Source organism: Apodemus sylvaticus, chromosome 2 (genome assembly GCF_947179515.1).
Source record: "Apodemus sylvaticus chromosome 2, mApoSyl1.1, whole genome shotgun sequence".
Lineage (NCBI taxonomy): Eukaryota > Metazoa > Chordata > Mammalia > Rodentia > Muridae > Apodemus > Apodemus sylvaticus.
Window position 1 is genome coordinate 73,598,793 of NC_067473.1, and position 17,384 is coordinate 73,616,176.

The 17,384-nt window shown below is 47.5% G+C and overlaps 1 protein-coding gene across 2 annotated transcripts; it reads right to left on the reverse strand.

The window, feature by feature from the left end:
* Window positions 1-143: 143 nt before the first annotated feature.
* Window positions 144-3,265, reverse strand: Rarres2 (retinoic acid receptor responder 2). 2 transcript variants are annotated; one of them, XM_052173662.1, is made up of 6 exons: window positions 3,148-3,265; window positions 2,650-2,851; window positions 2,341-2,445; window positions 681-776; window positions 386-507; window positions 144-247 (listed from the first exon to the last, which is right to left on the reverse strand). In XM_052173662.1, exons 2-5 carry the CDS (start codon window positions 2,827-2,829, stop codon window positions 397-399), a joined length of 492 nt encoding a protein of 163 aa, XP_052029622.1. In that variant the 5' UTR covers window positions 2,830-2,851; window positions 3,148-3,265; the 3' UTR covers window positions 144-247; window positions 386-396. The 2 variants fall into 2 exon arrangements, with proteins under 2 accessions (XP_052029622.1, XP_052029623.1); XM_052173663.1 differs by having other exon boundaries at window positions 386-504; window positions 3,148-3,264.
* Window positions 3,266-17,384: the final 14,119 nt, after the last annotated feature.

Here is a 17,384-nt window from a genome sequence, read left to right on the forward strand (position 1 = left end):
CCTGGTACTAGGCAAGAAGTGTGGACACACACACACACACTCACACACACACACACACACACACACACACACACACACACACACACGAGTCTCTGAGCTTCCCTTATATGTACAGGTTGAACTGAGGGAAGAACACAAGGATGGAAAGGAGACTCAACAATTTTATTAGCCTGGAGTTGCAAGACTTTGGGAGCCGGTATGCTCCTGCTGGGAACGGCCATAGCTGTACAGGAAGTAAGATGAAGTCCTAAAGAAGAAGGGAAAACCAGATTGGGCATGCGGCAGGCCATTTTGGTCTGATCCCAGCTTCTTTCATGTTTTCTGTCCCTTCTCCCTCAGCCCTCTCCTTCCAGGCCAAGGGCCGGCTCTCCCCATTAACCCTTACCTGTCCAGGGCTTATTTGCTTCTCAGGGATCTGGAGAAGGCGAACTGTCCAGGGAGGAAGTAACTGCGGGAGTCCTCACCAGCCTGTGCTATCTTACTGCACTGGGACTCCTGGGGCTCCTGCTAGAACCAGTGTTCGGCTGCAGCAGTGCCCAGGAGGGGAGGCAGGGCCACAGCCCCCAGGGGAATGGCCCAGCCGCCCCTACCCAGCTCTTCTTCCCACGTCTCCTGTTGTCCCACAGATGCAGATTTGATCTGTCCCGCCAGGCCTCTCCCTAACCCCTTTTCCTTCTTACCTGAAGCCCTTGCTTCAGTATTGGGCAGTGGACCATCCGTCCTAGAACTTTACCCTTGGGGTCCATTTTGATACAGGCCAGGCATTTCCGCTTTCTCTGGGGAAGATAGCAGGAGCGTCACTGCGGAGACTCGCCTTAGGGCGTGCTCTAGAGGGGCGGGATGGAGAATCGGAACAGGAGGGTCCACCCTAGGCTGAGGTCTTTGAATACTTGGTCTCCAGTCCGCGGTACTGTTTGGGAAGGTTTGGAAGGCTTGACCTTGATAGAGGAAGTGCATCACTGGGGCAGGCTTTAAGGTGTTAAAACCTTGGACCACTCCCAAGTCACTCTTTCTGCTTCCTGTTTACACTCGAGCAAGCGAGCGCTCAGCTCTCTGCTCTGGTGCCTCTGCCTGGTGCATCCTCATCTCCCTGCCTCACCGCCATGAGGGACTTTATTCCTCTGGAACCTTAAGCCAAAGCAAACCTTTCCTATGATTAGCTGTTTTTGGTCATGGTATTTTATCACAACAACAGAACATAAATAAATCCAAAGGGCAAGGTGACATGCAAGCCAGTGCACATGAAACTTACCCTGGGACAGGAGATTTTAGAAGTTCTCTTCTTTGGACGCAGTCTCAAGAAGTAGCCCAGACTGGTCTAGAACCTGCGGTTCACCTGCTTTAACTTCTCCAGTGCTCACATTTCAAGTGTGTGCTACCCTTAGCTTACCTGCAGGCTACAGCACTTTAGCCTGTGTAGGGATCATTCCTGTGTGAGCATGCATTTGTGTCCTGCTCACAGGCAGTATACTGCATGGGTGTATTCCCAAGTGCCTGGGTTAATGTGCGTGCAAGCATGTTTAAAGACAAGTCTTCCCCAGATGGTGTCTGTCTGTCTCTGTTTCTCTCTGTGGTGTGTGTGCGCGCGCGTGTGTGTGTGTGTGTGTGTGTGTGTGTGTGTATGTGTGTGCATGTGTGTGTGCGTGTGTGCATGTGTGTGTGTATGTGTGTGTGCGTGTGTGTGCATGTGTGTGTGTGTGTGTGTGCATGTGTGTGTGTGTCTCACTTCACCACTCTGCTTTATTCCCTTGGCAGACAATCTCTCACTGAACCTGCAGTTAGGCCGGCAGCCAACAAGCCTCAGTTATACTCCTGTGTAGCCACGCCCAGATGTTCTCACATGGGTGCTAGGATTCAAACTCAGATCCTCGAGCTTGCACTGCAAGGACCCTTACCACCTTGGCCTCATATTTACATTTTTTCTTTAAGATTTAATTTGAACAAAAAGTCTTTAAAAGCAAGAGTCTTGCTAAACCACCAGTATAACCAACCCAGTCTCTTCCCTTGACCCCGGAGGGAACACGGACCCTCAGTGAACCCCCAAAGCTGTTAGAGAGCAAGAACCTTGACTCAAAAGTGCTGCACCTCCAGCCCGAGGTCAGTCCGCAGCAGTGTCACCCTTAGGGTGGCCGATCCCTGTGAAACCCTTCGGTGAGCTGACTGTAGCCACCCTGGCCAGGATGCAGGGTAAAGTCGAGAGAGACGCTTCTGTAGGAGGGCCCACTCTGAGGGAGACATTTCTCTCTTCCCTTCAGCCTCCCCTCTTTGCAGACAGCCCCCAGTGATGAGCTGGGGCCTCTCTGGGCTCCAATTCCTACCCCGGCGGGGCCCCTCACTCACCCCATTTGGTTTGATTGTGCACTCCGGCTTTTTCCAGTCCTTCTTGGGACAGTTGGTCTGCTGGAGCTTAAATTCCAACCTCACAAAGGCACCAGCTGGGAAGAGCTACAGACAGACCGACAGTCAGACAGGCAGGCAGGCAGACAGACAAGAAGGCCAGCAGGTAATTCCTGGATGTCACTCCTCTCCCCCAATACCTTTAGAACTGGCACAGCCTAGCAGGGTGGCAGGCTGGGGACCTTTCCTGGTAAAGCTACCCAGGTCTCCAGGGCTGCAGTCCCCCATTCTCTACCTGGTCACACCACTCACCATGTCCTCAGCGCTGTCCACCCCGATCTCTTGGAAGGCCCACTGCACAGGCGGGTGTTTGTGGAACTCCTCCAGAGCCACCTGCAGGCCCCTGCGCTGTGTCTCGGTGAGCTCAAGCTCTGCCCCACGCATGCCCACTACGCCCAGACTCAGGGCCAGGGAGATGAGCAGGCACTTCATGGCGTCACAGCGTCCTATGGTCCTGCAAAGATGGGTGTGTGCTCTTCAGCTCTCCGAGCTGCTGCTGCTGCTGCTGCTGGTGGCCTGACCGCCTTGGGGACAGAAGTGCCCCTTTCTGCATCTCCATTGGTATCCAACTAGCCCTTCCCATTCTGCAAGGCCTTGTTTCCTGGGGCCAGCAAAGTTTTAGCGTTCCCTGCCAACAGCCCCGGGTAGTAGTCCTGCTGGCTATGACTACTACAGCCTCTTTTCTGAGCCATGTTTTCCCCTTTTAGGGTCTTCCCTCCATATCCCAAATCCCCAGCCTCTTTCTGGTACCTTGAAAAATAAGAGGTTTGCTGCTTTAGAGAGGCCTTGTTCTGTGTGGTCCCTCGACCAGCAGCTGTCCCCTCTCACCCTCTCATCTCCCTTTTCTCCTCTCTCTTGGTCCCCAAAGCCCCGCCTTTCTCCTCTGACCCTTCTCCCAGAGTCCGGAGTTTTGGAGTTTCCCGTTTTCCAAAGTTCTCTGACCTTCCTCTTGCACTGAGCCAAAGGAGGGGGAGGGAAGGGCCTGGAGCACCAAATGAGGCTGCAGGCTGAATATTTTTCAGAAGACGTAAATGTGGGAGGACAGGCAGATCCAGGGCAGCTGGGAACTGCAGGATGCTTAACCCTCCCTGCACCAGGCTATGGCCACCAAGGGGACTGTCCCCAGCAGTAGGTGTTTCCCCAGCCCAGTCCAAGCCCAGTCCTGGGCTTTCTAGTATGAGATAGAGGTTCACCCCTTTGCCTCTTTGCCAGCCTCAGTCTTTGAATGCTGTCATCTCTCAACACATGACTGCGATCACTTGTGTGAGCGGGTTTTGATAGAGCCCTGCTTGAACAGGTGATCTTCCACTAGAAAGTGATAGGTGGGGAAACTGAGGCTCCTTCAGTACCCAAGGTATCGGGTTTGTTATTCAGCTCATCCTGTGTGTCAAGTGAGAGAGCGCCTGTGTCACGGGCTGCTGTCTCCATCTGCTTTCCAGACCTCTGTCACGGGTTTGCTCACACCCATGCAGGCCTAGCTTTGACTGGCACCAGCCTCTTCCTTGCAGAGGCTTCAAGCCTCCCCTCCCCTCTGTGGCCCTGCTTCCGGCTTTGCTCCTCGGACCCACCACCACTCTCAGGTCCCCACTTGCTGGGCTGGATGTGCTTCCCTAGTGATTCCATCCACCCAGTACCTTCCACCTGGCTAGCCTACCTGACCCTGACCCTGGATCATTTCTCCAGCTCAATCTCTCAGGGCTTGAGCAAGTGCAGAAGCCTCATGTCACTGCTTCCTGTCTGAGGATCTGAAACCTTCCAGAGCTCTGCTGGCCAGGCGGACCTCTTCCCTGAGGGTCGAAAGGCTACGTGCTCTCTGAAGAACTTCCTTTTTGGAATTTACTTTTTTATTTCTGAGTATTTATTGACACTAAAGGTAGTTTAGTTTCAGTCAAAAACAACATTAAATGAATAAGCTGAAAAAAATAACGCCATTTTATGTTAGGTTAGAAAAATAACATGGAACCTAATGATTTTTAGATCTTGAAAGGGTGGTTTGAAGGTCCTACAATCCCCCATATACTTTAACTTTTCATTAATTTATTATTATTTATTGATTTATTATTTCACAATTTTCATTAATTTATTCACTTTACATTCCAGTTGCAGCTCCCCTCTTCACAAGGCCCTTCCCCCATCACCCCCTCCCCCTTGGAGAAGGCGACTGAAGAACTTTACAGTTTCAGTTGCCCAGGGCTGCCTTTTCTTATGCCTTCCCTACCTGAGACTCTCCTGTCAGTCAACTCCTGACAGAATCGCACCCTTGTTGCCTGCCCCGTTGGCTCCACATGCTGCTTTTCCAGGCCATTCCCGAGTTCGCATCCTAAGTGAGATGACATCTGGTCTTCCATGGCTCTCGGAGTGTTAGGAGCCTGCGTCTGCGACAAAATGGGCTGCAAAACCTACTGGGGAGACAGAGAAAAGTGTCCACATGTTGGCTCAACTTCTGGGTACCTTGAGCAAATGGGGAAAGCCTGGACTGCATATCATTAATTGTCCCTGTCAGTCCCTAGGATTTGACCTTAGGGTCAAGGTGTGCTGTCTGACAGGCCCAGTTAGCTAGGCTCTGCTGTAAGTCCCCAGTTACAGAGAAAAATAATCAGGAAAGCATTACTCAAATGTGGCCGGCCATATTGGTAAGATGACAAAGAGCTACAGTAACCCCAGAGTCTGTCTTTCAGGCATTGGCATAAAGTTTAGACTAGATAAAAAAAAATCGTACTCTTATTTTTGTGTATGAATGTTGTGCCTGCATGTATGTCTCTGTATTACATGTGCATGCTGCGTCTTGTCCACAGAGGCCAGAGGAGAGAGAGCATCGGGTCACCTGGATCTGCAGTTAGGGCAGCTTGTGAGCCACCGTGCTGGGAGACAGACCCGGTCCTCTGGAAGGGTATCCAGTACGCTTCACCGATGAGCCTCCTGCAGCCTCCGAGGTTCAGGTCGAAGCAGACTGCTAAGCGTGCGACTGTTTGTGGTCAACTTGAAGTCCCACCTGGGCTGTACTCAACCCCGAGCCTTCAGAGCCTCCCCTAGTCCCCTTGAGGGTGGCCTGACAAGTCTCCAGGACTGTATGAGACCTTTCTGAGACCCAAGTTTGCCTGGCTAGCACCAGGCTCCAGCCTTTTTGTTGTTTCAACATGAGATTCCCAGGGAAATTTTAATCCTTTCTCATTCTTTTCTTTTCTCTCTTCCTCCCTGTCTTCTTCCCTCTTTCTCTCCCTTGCTTTCCTTTCTTCTCCCTCTCTTCCCTCCCTTCTCTGTCTCCCCCTCCCTCCTTCCCTCCCTTCCCCATCCCTCCCTCCCTCTCTCCCTCCCTCCTTTCTTCCCTCCTTCCTTCCACTTCTTTTCATTTCTTTGTTTAATACATGGTCTCATTGTGAGGTCCTGGCCACCCTGAAATTCACTATGTAGATGAGGCTAGCCTCAAATTCACAGACATCTGCCTGCCTCTGCCTCCCTAGTGATGGTGTTAAAGACGTATGCCAGAGTTGCAACCATATGATAACACAAGCATATCTCTTTAAAATAGTGTCTTCCGTAGGGCTTGGGAGTTGGTTCTGGGGTGGTAGAGTGCTTGAGTATGCACGAGCCACCAGCGTTTGTTCCGTAGTTCTGCAGTCTTCTCTCCTGCCAGGACTGTTGTCACAGCCCTCTGCTCTAACGGGAAGGCCCCATCATTCAGCTTCCTAGTGTGCCGGAGCATCTTTTGTCTGTAAGGTGGGATCATGATCCCTTTGTTCGAATTCTCAAGGATGCAGCTGGAAACTTAGGCAAAGTGGCTGGCTGGTAGTGCTGGGCCTAAAGTGCTCCCCATGAATCATTCACAGCTTGCCAGCATTCTTCCTATGGACCTAAGGACTTTACCATGTGCCCAAGGGTGCCAGCATTTCAGTCCACGGCTGTCGGAGAGCAGACATAGGAGATGGAGATCCAGTTGTGTTTCTGTTGCTATGATGACATATTTTGAGAAAAGCAACTTCGAGGGAGAAAGGGCTTATTCTGTTTGTAGGTCCAGGTCATAATCTTTGCTGAGGGGCAGCCAGGTAACGGCCTGAGCAGCTAGTCACATCCGAGGTCAGGAACACAGAGGGAGGGGTGTGGCATGGCCACGCTCGGGAGCTTCCTCTACTCAGTCATGTCCGATTCAAGCTCAGTGAGACCTGCGCCAAGGCTGTCTTCTCCCATCAACTCATCATCAAGACACGCCCCCCAGACACACCCAAAGGCCAGCCTGATGGATACAGTCTCCCACTGAGATTCTTCCCAGGGGACCGTAGACTGTGTCACCCTGACAAGAGAACTGTCACAGATGTTAACAGTGTTTCCCGAGAGCTCCGGGTTCCAGGGTCACTATGCACACACAGAACAAGTGTTTCCCAGCCCGAGGCTCTGGGCTAGGGGTCTTCTGGGGACTGGAGACCAGAAAATTCTTCCACTGTGGGACTTGAACTGAGAGAAATGGCGGTGCATCCTGCGCGAGGAAGGGCGTGAGAAGGAGGACAGGGATCTGAGGTGGAGAGAGGGAGGCTGGGGCAGCATCCCAGGGACTGACGGGAGCAGCAGGACTGCCCGAAGGTAATGGCGGCACACACTTCCCTTCTGTGCGCCTTGTGCTCACGTGCCTGTGTCTTTGTTCTTCTAGGTAGAAGTAATTTGATCCTGTTGTGAATATAAATTGACTGATTTTTTTTTAAAAATCTCAATTCATTATAATAAATATATATTTAAAACACTACATTTTTGGTACTGGAGAGAAGGCTCTGCAGTTAAGAATGTTTGTGGGTCTTCCAGAGTTTAATTCTCAGCACTGTTTTAGGCCACTCAAAACCTCCTGTCACCTTGCTCCAGGCTCTGGGGCACCTGACCTCCAAGGGCGCTTGCGCTTACAAACACAGATACATACTGAAAATCCTCTAAAAGTAAATTCAATCACACTGGCCACATGTTGAGCTGGCAAACCCATATGTGGGTGGTGGCTGCCATATTGGATGGTAGATAATATAGAGAGTTATATATCACATGAGTTAAAACTAAAAACAAATCATGTATGTCTATGTATAGATGCATGGCGTCTTTCTGGTTGAAGAGAAATATTTTCTCTCTTTTTTCTTTTTTTCTTTTCCTTCTAGAGATTTATTCATTTGTTATATGTAGGTACACTGTAGCTGTCTTCAGACACACCAAAGAGGGCATCAGACCGCATTACAGATGGTTGCTCTCTTCAGGCCCCACTCATTCTGGTCCCTGTAGCCGTCTTCAGACACTCCATTATGTGGTTACTGGGATTTGAAATCAGGGCCTTCAGAAGAGCAGTCAGTGTTCTTAACCACTGAACCATCTCTCCAGCCCCAAGAAAAGAAACTTTCTTATGAGGGAAGGAAACTACCTATTTTAAACTTCAGAACTATTAGTGGTGATTCTAAAAGCTTTAAAAAGTTTCACACACACACGCACACATCCACACATGCACACACACAGTGCCACTGGGGTGTTTGTGTGGAAAGCAGAGTGGAGGGGAATTTTTCTTTCAGTTGCAATTGTCTGGGTGAGAGAGGAATGTTATATGCTTATGGCAAAAATGAGAGCTGACATGAAGGAAAAAATTAGAGACACCAGAAATCCCTTTTATATCCTCAGATAAATCATATTTCTGTGCACCTAGGACTCTATGGTACCCCATCGTGCTTTAGCAGATTGTTGTGATGAGTCCAAGGATTCTGAGGCCCTCGGGTGTTCTTGGAGCTGTGAGTTGGTGGGTCTTTTGAAGTTGGTGGGAGTGGTTCCTCATGTTTTCTATTCTCTGGAACGCTTCACATGAGGTTGGCAGTTGTGGTTCTAGCATTGAGTGTGGGGTGCCTGCCCCTTTCCCTTTCCATGACTGCCGTCCTCCTGGAATCATTCACTCGGGACGTTTTTGTTAGAGCCCCTGGTATAGCCTGCTGAGCTTCTGTAAATTCTAACACAGTGGCTCTTGACCTTCCCAATGCTACGACCCCTGTCACAGACATTAATACAGTCTGTCCTGTTGTGGTGACCCCTCATCATCAAACCATTTTGTTGCTACTTCATAACTATAATTTTGCTATTGTTATGAATTGTAAATATTTGACATGTGGGATATCTGACATGTGACACCCAGAGAGGTTGTGACCCACAGGTTAGGAACCACAGTGAAAGGGACCCAGAGACAGCAGGACACAAAGGGACAGACAGACACCAGGGTAGCAGGACACAGCTGTTAGCCCACCCTACGTGGATCTTAGCATGCTCAAAAGCTTCTTGAGCCTTTCTGTCCCAGCCCCACGTGTCTTCCTTCTTGATGAAGAGCTTTTCTAAATCTATAAAATCCTCAGAGGTTAGCATTATGTCATCCACACAATGAATTCCTTTTTTCTTTTTAAATAAAGGGTGGGTGTTAGATTTCTGAGACAGCTTCAAGAGACAGGAGTCTGACTGTCAGAAGATGGGACTATGGTTATTAGCACATACAGCAAAGGGGTGGTCTCCCCCGCTCCCCCTCTTCCTCTCCCTCTGAAGACATTGAGGTGATCTGCCTAGGGAAAAAGCTATCTGCAACTCTTTATAGGGCAAGGTGAAGAACTTGAGAATGTAAAGATGGTTGCAGCCAGGGACTATGTGTAATTCTGCAGATGGTCTTTCCTGAAATTGTATGATTCAAGCAAGGCAGATGATCGTGGGGGTAGGTCATCTCTGCAAACATTCTTTTCTGGGATGACTGAGCAAAATCATCTTTAATGTTGTAGGCTTCTTGATTTGTCACAAGGCACTCTATCACTCTAAAACCCACAGTATAAAAACGGAGGTGGGGGCATTGGTCCTTTCTTAGCTGCTTTCTACGGAGGAGGGCCATCTTCAGGAGGGGATAGTTCTGGGTCGGTTGAAGAGAGGTCATCTGGTCACTTAGCCGGGGGAGAGTTTTAACTTGATTGGCTTTGATGAATTATGCAATTGCTGTCATGCATTTCTAGAGAAACATTTGAAATGTAATTCTCGTGATCTGTAAATAGACAATTTGGTTATAGAGTGAAACTGAGAGATTTCCCAGAAAGATGGATGAGAGGGAGAAATGGAGGCGGGACAGAGTGAGCTGGGATAGGAAGTGGGTACAAGGTTATTCAGGACAACAGTGAGTAACAAGTCCCACTGCCAAGAATGCTGCATCATGGTGAGCCAGGAGCAGCAGCAGGGCTTTTGGAGCACGGAAGGACTGGAACAGGAGAAAATTGTGGGCTGACGGCAAATGTGGCCTGGGGTGAATGGGACGAAAGTGCCTTAGAGCCAGAGCTTCTCCACAACGTCCAAAGGTCCTTTTGCAGATGTATCAGGAGGAAGGGCAGCTGTTGTAGGGTGAGGGGAGGTTCCGTAAGTAAAGCATTTAAGAGACAGGGAAAAACCGTAAGTCTGAGGAGGGATAATAAGGTGGAAACGAGATGCAGGGGAGGAGATGGAGGAAAGCACAAGCCCACACATAGGAGGAGGCCGAGGCTCTCTGTCTGCTTCCTGGGTCTTTAGGCCCCATCTCAGACCAGTTAGAGTTTATAGGTGCAGGAGCAGCATCGTTCGTGAAGGAGGCACACATCCCATACTTAGGGTTAGCACGATCTCCGTCTCGTCGTAGAATACTGCAGCAGCCCAAGAGTGGCGTTCATCCTCTAGGATAGAACGCTGATCTGGAACGCGGGTTTTTTCCTGAGAGCTGGTGAGACAAGGCTGACCGACATGAAGAGGCTTCAGCCCAGAGGTTGTAGTTCTGAGTCCTGAAAAGATCGGCGAGAAGAGGCCTGAGCTGGATGTCCCAGGGCCACTAGTCCTCCTCTGAAGGGTCACTGGAACTCCTGTCCCCGGGGGCGGGGGGGAGCACTGCTCTATCCTTTAACAGTCACACGAACAAGGTGGGTACTGTAGAAGGGGCGGCAGTTAGAGTGGCTCAGAGGAGGTCATCCAGGGGCCACACCAGAGCTTATCAGATGACAAAGACCCAGAACACGAGGCAGGGGATAACTGTACAGCCTGTGGGAACATTAAGAGACGAGTAATTAAGGAAGTTTTTATTTTACATCAAGATTAACATAAGTTAATATAAGGTTAAATATAAAGTTAGCATAAGGTTAGATGCAGTTACACAACTGGCTGAACCAGGCACCTTCTGTAGAAGGATAAGGTAAGGATAAGGATAAGGCAACTGCAATTGGTTGCTTGTTATATCAGACTCCTGAATAAGGAACAAGCACCTTGAAGCTTAAGTAAAAGAAGTCAGGTAAAGCCAGCATCTGATTGACAATTAAAAGAGAAACAAAACCCTATCAAGTCATTTTTATAGCACTATCTAGCAAAATTTCCAAAGACACTGCTTGGATAGTTTGGATATCTTTCCAAAGCTACGAGTTTGATGACACAGCTTCTGGCGGCCTCTTTTAATCAGAAAACACAGGTAGTTAGGATGTGGACCCAGGGTTATCTTTTGCTAAGAGGCAGAACTAAAGACTAGGATAAGAGGCATGGCCAACGGGATTAGTGTCCAAGTCCCACACCAGTCTGGTGGTAGGCATAGGAGCAAGGTTCCCCTGTCCTCAGCATCCTCCTATGTCAATCCAGGAGACACCGAGGGCAGAACAATTGGTATTTGTCTCTCTGTTGTTTGAGACATTTTGGATGTGGGCGCAGACTCTGAAATCCTCCACCAGGCAAGATAATCCATCCCGTCATGTGAGACATGAGTAATTCATCTTTTATAGATGACGAAGAGGATTTCCTGGTCTGGCCTACCCAGACAGAGTTAACCAGGCCTACACGTCCATGGACAGAAGCCACAGACTTCCAGCAGGTCTTAGATCCTCTCCTCCCTTATCCTTATCCTCCTTCTGTACAGAGGCTACCATGCAGTTTCTTCTGATGGGAAAGGGTGCTACTCAGGCAAGGGGTCATCCCGCCATGCAAGCGTGTTGTAAATTTAAGGCACTTCACTCAGCATTCAGGTTTTCACAATCTGTTTAAAAATATTCCTGATTTTTTTTTCCCAAGATGGGGTTTCTCTGTATAGCCCTGGCTGTCCTGGAACTCACTCTGTAGATCAGGCTGGCCTCGAACTCAGAAATCTGCCTGCCTCTGCCTCCCAAGTGCTGGGATTAAAGGCGTGTGTTACCACCGCCCTGCAAAATATTCCTGATTTTGAATGTTACTTTACAATAAATAAATTTCAGTTTACTATTAACTTGCTTTGGGCTTAACTTTCATAGCATATTCAGACGGCTAAATAATTGGAAATATAGTCTCTCTCCAAGCTTGTCTCTGTAAATGAATTGTAATTGTATTTAGCATGGCTCCAAACATGATTCTGAGCACATTACAGCATTTAGTTATTTATAAAAGGTGACTGATTTTTAACGTTTATGTTTTAATTATCTTCAACAGCTTTTAATAAAGTAGTAACTTTTAGAAAATGAGGATTTCATAATTTTATCTCTGTTAAGTTTGAGACTTTTTTTGTTTACAAGTTTTAAACTAACTTTTCTCTGCTTGAAATTTTACAGGTTTTTAAACCATACACCCAGTGGTCTTGCAGATCTTGATGTAAAGTTTACATTTCAGTAAGAGCTGAAAAGATATTCATTACCTTGAATGGGGATACATCTTTTTTTTTTAAGCAAAATTAAGAAAAGGGAGTAGTATTCAGAAAATTACATTTAGCTATTTTATTTTTATAAGTTTCTCTTGAGTAAAATATTTAAATATAAGGAGAGTTAACAATAACAAATTTGTTATAAGAAAATTTTCTAAGGGGAGGCATTAGGCAACACTTAGGGACTTTACTCAGAGTATATCACAGCCTTTTCATTGCTGCATAGATGGAATACCGCCCCATGTCTTTAGTTTTTAGCCTGTACACCCAGAAAACCTCGAAGTATCATATAATTAGGATCTAATACTTACAGCTGGGAGAAGTGACTCGCTACTCGGTGAAGGTCTGATGACATTGCCCATCTTAAATCCCAGCTGTGATTATTTTAAGCAGGCACAGCTGGAATTTTTGAGAGGTTTTAGAGGGTCTCTTTTTGTTTGTTTGTTTGTTTTTTAATCTACAACCTGTTTGTTTCCGGTCCATCTGCAGATGGAAGTAAACAACTTGAAAAACCTTCCAAATATTTTTCATATGAATAATATACATATCTGTAACCGAGAGGCCACCAAACAGAAGTTTATAAAAATACAAGCAAGCATACGCAGGCTTGGTGAGGCAGAGACAAAGGCAGACAATGACATAAGGCAGAGGAGTCTCAAGGGCCAAAAATTGTCTCAGTGGAGAGAGACTTGGAGACCCAGTAGAAACAGCAGGCGTTCTGACTCTGCATGTGGTTGCAAGTGGGAGCTAAGCTCAAGATGAAAGGGTTAATAAGATGAGCTGGGAGTTAGTGTGTGTGTGTGTGTGTGTTTGTGTGTGTGTATGTTGTGGGGGGAGGGTGGAGACTTGGATCATTCTCCATTCCTTTTTATAAAGTTTTCTAAACCAGGGTAGCAGTAGACATTGTCCAAAGTGTACTGAAGCCAGATTTGAACCAAGAGCCAAACAAACAAATGTGACTAGTGTGAAATGTCCCAACTGGAGTTCTTTTAGATTAGCCTACAGACAGGCTAAGGATTGTGTCTTTTGGTGCAGACAATTTAGAGTCCATGGTGGGTACAGAACCAGGTTAAGAAATGGGCCAAATCCAGCTACCTGAAGACATCCTTCAGGTTTTAAATTGACTACAGGCCAGGAAAGTAAGAGAGACGTCCCTATTTTTCTGTTTCCAGGAGTTGAGAGAATGAGGAGCCAGTGGAGATCCCTGGGACTCTCAGCCAAGCAGTTCTTATGTCCTGTGCAAAGCTCCTGGAACCTTTGACCCAGAGAGTCTCATGACAGGCAGAGTGGACTGCCGGGGCTCCCGAGACCCATCCAGAACCCTCTTAGTTAGTGTCTGTGAATTTCCTTGTCCTGACATTTTCACCGTGTTGGATTCATGGTCCGCCTGAATGGAGAATTGACCTTCTACCTGGAGGTCAGACTGCATCAGAGACAAGTGAGAGAAGTATGGAGAAGAAGAGAAGGCTGCCTGAGAGACATGGGGTACTGCTCACCCACGTGGGGGGCCATAGGCGGCGGGAGCAAGAGTGCACGTGGAGAGCTTGGGTTGCCAGTGGATCTTGGATGCCCTTCCTGGGTTTTGGCATTGTTAGTCTGAGGCAGCATAAAGACACAGAAGACGGAAGAGATGGAGTCTGACCTCCGACCGACAAGACTGTCGTTGTAGGCACACACAGCAAGGGTTGCTTCTCTCCTGCAGCAGACCGAGGGGTCTACCAAGAAGAAATGCTGACTAACCCCTTGTAGGCAGGATGAAGAGCTTGAGACCTGGGAAGCTGTTGCAGCCACGGGGACTACGTGCAGTTCTGCAGTCTGTCTGTCTACCTCAAGCAAGAAAGATAACCCTGGGAGATAGAGAATCTCTGCTAACATTCCTTTCTGGACTGACTTGTAGGAGTCCTGTTTTATCACCAAGGCACCCTGTCACTGGGTAAGATGTAAATCCAGTCATGGGCCACCATCTCATGACTGAGAGTGGGACTGCGACAGTAAGCTTGAGGAAGCACCCGAAGATCTGCTGTCACGCTTTCCAAGTGAATTCAAATTGGTCTTCACATCCAAGAATGGTTCCATTCACCCTCCAAGGGTGTGAGGCAGGGCACACCCCAGTAGGATAGCACCCCAGGGTGCTGTCTGGAAGTGGGGAAATGTGCCCTTTACACATCTCTTCCAGTGCTGGCCTCTCCTGCTTTTTTATGTATGGGCTTTCTCCATGCTCCGTCTCGCGCAGGTCCGGAGGTTTTTAGTCCTCCTCTCTGCTAACAGGCTCACTCCATAAGCTTCCTCATAGCTCTTGTGCGCTTCTTTTCCTGACCCAGTGTCCCGCCTCAATAGGAAATGAGATTTTGATATAAGTGGATGTGTTTTGAAAATGCAATATATATATAGAAACTTTGCAACTACTCTTTTAAGAAAGTGTAATAACTAACAAAAGGAACTTGGATCATTATAGACATTTCATGCTTGATCCATGAGTGAGAAATCTTTTTAAAATCAAAGTGATTAGAATGTGGATTCAAATCTGGATATTGATTCATGAGTGAGAAATCTTTTTAAAATCAAAGTGGTCAGAATGTGGATGCAAATCTGGATATTAAAGATATCCCATTCAGAGACCACGTTAGGCACCGAAAGATCTACCACTAGAGGGAGCTGCTGAGCAGGAACTATGTCCATTATTCTTCAGTTGGGATGTTCTAAAGGTTTTCAAATTACAGGGCTGTAGAATTTTCTTCCAAACTGACCACAGCCTTCACCACCATAGGCCATAACCCTAAGTATGTCTCCTACCTCCACTCTGACACAAGTTCATGCCAGTTTGCGGTATTGGTTTTCTGTCCCACACATGTTTGTTAGAAGTGCCATCCAGCACGGCCCAGACAAGGGCAGGAGATCGCAGCTGGGAGGGGCACTTTGGTAGTTTATTTTTATCAGTGTGTATGTGTGTATGCAGGGGGCGGGTACTAATGTGCCTTGTGTGTGGAGGGCAGAGGAAAACCTTGAGTGTTATTCCACAGACGTTACTCACCCTGCTTTTGAGACAGGGTTTCTCACGGACATAGAGCACACCAAGAAGACGAGCTGGGCTGGACTTTCTTCAAGCAAAGTCTTTCAAAGACACTTTTAGTCATTAGATATGATACATATTATGATACAACGTACCATCCATAAACTGTATATGTGATGTTAATTAAAATTTAATTTTAGAATGGTATCAGGTAGAGAGGATGATGATGGAATGTTATTATATAGTTGTTATACACATCACATTTTTGCCATATCAAATAATATATAATTTTAAAAGCGTTCTTAACTGGTGCTGAGTTGTGTTTTCTGGTGTCCTAAGAAGGTCAAGGCAGACATTTATTTGGTGACGAAGAAGTTTCTAAGCTAACAGAAGATGGACCCAGGTTTGAAACAAACCAGAGGTCAAAGACAGGGGTCAAGGTTTCCTTCCTGTGGCTGAGATAAGATACTATGACATAGAAAGAAGAGCTTACTTTGGTAGGGTCCTCATCACAGCTCAGAACGGTGGAGGTGACACGGTAGCAGGTGCCCTACTATGGAACCGAGAACTCACATCTTCAACCAGAAACACATAGCAGAGAGAGTGAACCTGAAGGCTATAAACTCTCGCATCTTGCCGCTGTCGGCATATTTCCTTCAGCAAGGCTGCACGTCCCCATAACCTCCTTAAACAGTGCCACAAACCAGGGGCCAAGTATACACATGCTCCGGCCTACGGGAGACTTTCATTCAAACCACCGCAGTGACAATTTTTCAAGTCACCTAAATGGTCCTACTGACAGGCTGTTTGGGCAGGAACCGCAGCTCATGGTTTTAGTTATTGAGCAAACAGGTACCGAATCTGAATGGCTTCTGAATCCATTTTTAAAAATGATTTATTTATTTTTGTATGTGAGTTAACATACATTTGTCTGTCACCATCTTCAGACACTCCAGAAGATGGCATCAGATCTCATTATGGATGGTTGTGAGCCACCCTGTGGTTGCTGGGAACTGAACTCAGAACCTCCAGGAGAATAGTCAATGCTCTTAACTGCTGAGCCATCTCTCTAGCCCCCAAATCTATTTTTTAAAAAGATTAAATTGAATAAGGTATTACTGGATGCCAGCTGGGCGTTAAGAGATGTGTACTGTGCAGAAGCAGACAGAGGCTGATCCTGGAAGGATAACAAAGGCATTTTACACCAAGCTAAGCAGTTTCTCTCTAGAGAAGCACCCGATGATGTAATGTTTTCCTGGCAACACTTTAAACTCTGTCACAAAGAGGCGTGGAAGTAAATTGCAGAGTGCCTTCTACCAGGTGTGTTCTTGGGTCATGATGTCAGGCCCTCGTCAGAGGCGGGCTCCCCAAAGGGCCGTGCACCCAGTTATTTCTACTGGAGTAATGCTCCGAGTGAAACAGTAGGTAATGCCCAATACAGAGTCCACCCGCGAGGGCCCGTGCCTTGTTCATCCCTTCCCTCGTAGGATGCTTGATACATTCTCGGCCAACAGTGTCACTGGTCCCTTGCTCTTAGGCGTCCCTGTCCTGCTTAACGAGGCAGCCAAGGAAGAAGCTGGGACAAGTCTGTGTGGCTTGCTTAGGCTGGTGGAGCCATCATGGGACGGCGCTAACTCTGGCATCTTCCTTTGACCATAAGCGCTTCGTGGGCGGGGATGCTGTTGTACATTGGTGGAAACAACAAACCAAGGATCTGTCATCTTATAGCTTGTTTTGTGGTGGGAAGAGAGAAAAGAGCCTTGTAAATGTCTGACTATGTCAACAGATGCTATGAAGAACATTAAAGCTGGGCCCTGGGCTAGAAGGCGTGGGAATGGTGTGATGGGCTGAATAACAGACCCCAAAGGTGACCTTCTGAATCTGGGAACCTTACTTTACATGACAAAAAAAATCACTTTGCAAACGACATGAGGAGGTTGGAGAGACGGCTCAGGTGTAAGAGCGTTTGCAGCTCTTGTAGAGGACCTGAGTCCAATTGCCAGCATCTGTGGCGAGCAACTCATGCCTGCCCTCTTCTGGTCTCCTCAGGCATTGCACACACACACACACACACACAGCCACAGCTCCCACACACACATACGCACACAGAGCCACAAACACACATGATTAACAAACAAAGCAAAAATTAAAATATTTTAATAATAATAATAATTAGATTGGGGAAAATATGAGAACTTGGAAAACTTCTGGATAAAGATAGAAGAGGAAGACAACAGCTCCGTTTGAACCCACAGCGAGAGCTGCTGAGAGCACAGACATGAAAACCCACCCTCTTACAAAGCCCTCTATACATTCCTGCTACGGTGTCACTGCCCC